General features: G+C 33.5%; 1 protein-coding gene across 2 annotated transcripts; it reads right to left on the bottom strand.

The window, feature by feature from the left end:
• Positions 1–737: 737 nt before the first annotated feature.
• LOC127733315 (uncharacterized) lies at positions 738–4,559 on the bottom strand. 2 transcript variants are annotated; one of them, XM_052242692.1, is made up of 3 exons: positions 4,007–4,545; positions 3,093–3,239; positions 738–1,467 (listed from the first exon to the last, which is right to left on the bottom strand). In XM_052242692.1, exons 1-3 carry the CDS (start codon positions 4,209–4,211, stop codon positions 986–988), a joined length of 834 nt encoding a protein of 277 aa, XP_052098652.1. In that variant the 5' UTR covers positions 4,212–4,545; the 3' UTR covers positions 738–985. The 2 variants fall into 2 exon arrangements, with proteins under 2 accessions (XP_052098652.1, XP_052098651.1); XM_052242691.1 differs by lacking the exon at positions 738–1,467 and adding an exon at positions 1,484–2,007 and having other exon boundaries at positions 4,007–4,559.
• Between the last annotated feature and the right edge of the window lie 449 nt (positions 4,560–5,008).

Raw genomic sequence — 5,008 nt, 5'->3', positions numbered from 1 at the left:
TTTAATTTTCTTGGGGTTGTGTTGAATGATGATTGTCTGTCTTTCTCAGAATACGGGTTTGAACGTCCTTGTGGTAACATCACACTTTTTTACATATCTTTTGATAACAATTGTAAAGCCGATGACCAATATGAACAGCCTTTCTAGCCATGTGTTATTAAAAAAAACAAACATTTGTAACTGTTTTCTGATTTTTTTTCATGGAAAATGAACATAAATATATATAACATACTGGTTTCGACTCAGAACTAATCTAACATAAATTAATATATTGAAATCTTTCTCGAATCATGTAGTAATTATACTGATTTCGTCAAGTGCATAACTTAAAATAAATTATCAAACAGTCGCTTTTTTTTTTTTTTTTCAGAAACTTCCTAATAGTACACATGCACATGTTTAACCCTAAAATGCTCTATTTCTGGTAGATTCTTTGACTTGTTGTTTCTCAATGTTGTGCGATTATTTATGCAAGAAGTGAAAGATGATTTAGCTAGCTGATATCTGAATTTAAAATTATTTCTTTCTTGTAACAATAAAAAGAATCGAAATACACAGAACATTTATATAGATATAAGAAGATGTGGTATGAGTGCCAATGAGACAAATCTCCATCCAAGTCACAATTTGTAAAAGTAAACCATTATAGGTCAAAGTACGGCCTTCAACATGGAGCCTTGGCTCACACCAAACAGCATGTATGTACGCTTAATGAAATCGATAATAAGTTCAATTCGTATGAAAATAAATAAATCTTAAACAAATTAAACTGAAGAAAAACAATAAATGTTAATAAATAAAAACAAAACGTGAAAGTCCGGTAGTCTAAAACTTCATTTCTCAAACGACTTCTGATAACTCTCCAGTACAACCATGTAATTACAAGTCTTTACTCTAATGTTCATCTACGTTTTTGCAAGAATATGGTTGATAGATGTTCCAAATCAATGTTATCTATTTCACACAACAAAAACTGTGCTAAAACCTAAAACACTTGGTCTCGTTGAAGTTTGATAGCTGAGACATCGTTGAAAGTTGGACGTGAACTTTGCAAGTTGCTAACGTTGTTAACCTTCAGCGTGTTTGGATTATCTACAGCCATTGGCTGAGGCATGCTATCATAAGTTGTTGAACTGCTCATGCTCGTTGAAATAGTCCTACCGGAACCAGAAGTTGACGATGTTGAAGGCGGCGAGTCAACATTTCTGGCATATCTTGGTTGACGAGGCGAATAATTTTTTGTATAATTACCTGGAGATATTCGTGACCGTTTTTCGTAGTAAGAATCATACTCATCTTCATAGTGACCATAAAAGTAGTTAAAATTCTGAACTTCCGGAACAAATAGAATACCGGCTATTATCGCCAAAATGAGAGCCACCAATGTTAATCCATAAGACCAAGCGATGGAAAAATTCGTCAAAAGTGCAAATATCCAAAGGACACTTCCGGTAAATAACAAAACAGCTGAAATAACAAAAGTAATGCAAAGTTCATGATGCACAATGTTTCTTATTTACAAGATTGGGGTTATACCTCTACTAGTAAAAGGTGTCGGTCTTCCAGACAGTGACGTTAACCCAGTTGAAGGAGGTAAACCACTGAAGCCTGTCGATGGAGGGTAAGCACTAGATATGCCGGTTGATGGTGGGTATCCTAACGATGATCCAGTGTATACCCATCTAGCCGGTTGTGATACAATAGGATCAGATCGAAGCGCTTTCCTTGTTGGTGGGGGAGTGGGACTAGGGGTTCGTTGCTCTTCACGACAACAATCACAATCACAAGCGCAGCAGTCTCCTCCCCCACAAACACCTGCACACATGTTTGACGAATAGTAACCGGAATTTGAATATGAAGAACACCATCCTAGTTCTGGTATGAGAAGGAGACCAGCTATTATTGCCAATATTGCTGCTATGATCACCATACCACACGACCATGCCATATAAAAGTTTGTCGGAATGTATGCCAGCCAAATAAATACGCCTATCAATGCAATTGCAGCTGGAAAGAAGAAAACGGATCTAAATTTCGAACTCTTGTTTTATACATCTATATATGCTACCACGATGGAGTGTGTCAAAAGCATAGAAAGATTAAATAAGCAAGGGATTTACTAAATACGACGATATATATGTGTCTTGCAAGTGTTTCGATGTTATTCGATAAGCCAATGGTAAGGATTCGTTCCAAATGCATTTGATAAGTCAATGGTAAGGATGCGTTCCGAATCTATTTTTTTAAGCCAATAGTATGGATGCGTTCCGAATGTATTTTGTAAGCCAATGGAAGGTAAGAGGGTAAGGATTCTAACTAAGGGATATAAGTGTAAATATGTGTATTGGGAAATATATACTAGTACATGTGGGAAAAAAACAAACAATAAACAAACAACACTTATAACACAATAAACAATAAAAAAATAACATTGGAAAAACAATACAAAACAAAACAAACCAATTTGTTCTTACCGTGTGCTCTTACGCCACTGTATGTATGTGCCAGTCCCAAGTCAGAGGCCAATAATTCAGTGGTTTTCATCTGTTGCTGTATATCCTATTTGTTTTTCGTTTATTGTTTTTTACATAAATCAGGCCGTTAGTTTTCTCGTTTGACTTGTTTTACATTTGTAATGTCAGGCCTTTTATAGCTTGCTATGTGGTATGGGTTTTGCTTATTGTTGAAAGCCCTACGATGACCTAAAGTTGCTAACTTCTGTATCATTTGGTTTTCTCATAGAAAGTTGTATGAACTTGTATCATTGGCAATCATAGTTTTTACCACAAATTAATGACTAGTATTTGTTCAGTATCGCATAAACAACAATTTACCAAGATTTATGGTTCGGCACCAAATAATAACTTATCAGTTCCAATCTAGGACCCTGCGTATTTTCAACTGTAGTGAATGCACAAAATCTTATTGGCTGTATATAGACAATAGTCGTGCTTATTTGCAATAATTGTTGTTTGCATAATATATTTCCCATGCTTTCTAATGAAAAAACGAATCTGAATATACAAAGATCGATTGTACTTTCGAAGTATTGGTAGAGCTGAGAACTGAAAATATTTGCTGTATAAACCCACCTGTTAGAAAACACATGACCATACAAAACACTGCATAATTGTATGTCCGGGCTCCTGCAGCGAAGACATAAATCCCTAAAAACACTGGGGTCACAAGGAACATGATCAATGCCATTACCTCAAAAGCTTGGGTGGCTCTGAAGTTATCTGAAATACAGAAGATTTATGTATACATGTAAAATTTTCTGAGATATTATTAACTCTAGAAGACAACAGTTACTATCTTATACTATATATGATGTATGTATGTTGCTTATTTGTAGTATGTAGTCAATAACTGTATAAAGCCTTCGTTGAGACGTATCGCCACATATTTCCGCAGAAGTTTTATTTCTGACGTTACACAGGATTACTGGTTTGGGGAATTTTCATGTATCCCAGCTCATGTTCCAAATTCTCGGCAGGTTTCTCATTTCTATCGGTTTCTAAACTACTTCCTTCAAACTTTTTCATATTGAAGGATTGGTGTGTTAATGTTTTTATTATCAGTGTTGTAATACATCGTATTTTCGGACAACGAATTACAGCATGTCATTGTGTAGTCATAACCAATAATCTATGTAATTTTTGTAATGTATGTAAAGAAATTCTTGTAAAAGTTATCTTATGGACGAATATTAAAAAGTGTCCGCTTTACAATAATGTTTTGGCTGTGGGTTTGTGAAACATTGTAGTGACTGTCAATGTAGATCAACTACAATCTCACGAAAAACTATAAAAATTACCAATTTAGTGAAGGAACAGTGTTTCTGATGAAAAATTCTCTCTCTCTCTCTAATTGTTTTTTTACTGGTCAATTCAAACATACTAATATATGTCGTTTTATCGACTTTTTTTTATAAAATACAAATAAGAATTAAAATTAGCATGTCTTTAATTTCCATTTGTATATCAGTTAAATATACTTTGCTTACCATTTTTATAAGATGATGGTATACTTTGAGTGTCACAAGTCCCAGATGTACACGTCTGAGCTTTCCACAAACCGACACTTGTCACCGTAGTACTATCATTTTGCATCCAGTAATTGGTTGCAAAACCCACTATGAATAAGATAGGAGCAATACACATTATAACAAAAGCCCATTTGGCCCAACCTGTTGAAGTCCCAAAGGGCATTTTGTTGAAACGCTTTTTATCCTTTTCCACTGAATTACTAGCTTAGAGATCACACGTATAGTATATCATACGCAATTACATTTTTGTGATGTTATCCAACTCTTGTTTGTCTAACAGTTAACTCAATTCGTGTCCTTTTATAATTTTTACTTTTTCTTCCTAAAAAATCCTGTTTATTTAGAAACTACTACATCGAAATTATAATAATTTTGTTTCCGTTATTCCTATATAAGTTTTTATATTTTGTAAATATTTGATTTCAAGAGAAACAGCTCTGAATAGATAACTATAAAGTATATATTTTATCTATTGATGTGAAATGTATGATGAAAATTAAATTCATGTATATCAGGGGTGATGGTCGTCAATCACATTAACTCGTTCAGAAACGTAATCAGAGATATTAAAAAGACTTTTGTATTTGGATTTCTATGCCTTTTTATACATGTGAATGCCAAATGAAAATACTAATATGATGTAAATTCTGACGATTCATAAGGTATTTTAAATAGTGTTGAAAGAGCGAAATTCAATGAACGAATTCAGTATTCAAGACAGAAAGAAATAAATGATCCGTTCGACAAGTTGAAAATATACAGAAAGGATTGTTTGTAATGTAATTGCTTCGTATCGAATAAAGTAAATGTCACAAAAATATTAAAAAAACATAAAGTGACGCATAAGTTAATATTAACCATTTCATGCTTTGAAATTAAATACACCGAAGTGCAGTCATAAAGTAACCACACAAAATATTCGTAAAATTGTAGACCATTAACATTTAGTTAAAACAATTA

This window comes from Mytilus californianus, unplaced genomic scaffold, assembly GCF_021869535.1.
Source record: "Mytilus californianus isolate M0D057914Y unplaced genomic scaffold, xbMytCali1.0.p SCAF_3, whole genome shotgun sequence".
Classification (NCBI taxonomy): Eukaryota; Metazoa; Mollusca; class Bivalvia; order Mytilida; family Mytilidae; genus Mytilus; species Mytilus californianus.
The sequence above is the reverse complement of the archived record's forward strand: the minus strand, read 5'-3'. Positions and strand labels throughout refer to the sequence as shown.

Coding starts and splice junctions, on each gene's coding strand:
- LOC127733315 (XM_052242691.1), bottom strand. CDS start 4,211: ATGCCCTTTGGGACTTCAACAGGTTGGGCCAAATGGGCTTTTGTTATA. Junction 3,240..4,006: donor ACCATCATCTTATAAAAATG/GTAAGCAAAGTA, acceptor TCTGTATTTCAG/ATAACTTCAGAGCCACCCAA. Junction 2,008..3,092: donor GGTCATGTGTTTTCTAACAG/GTGGGTTTATAC, acceptor TCTTCTTTCCAG/CTGCAATTGCATTGATAGGC.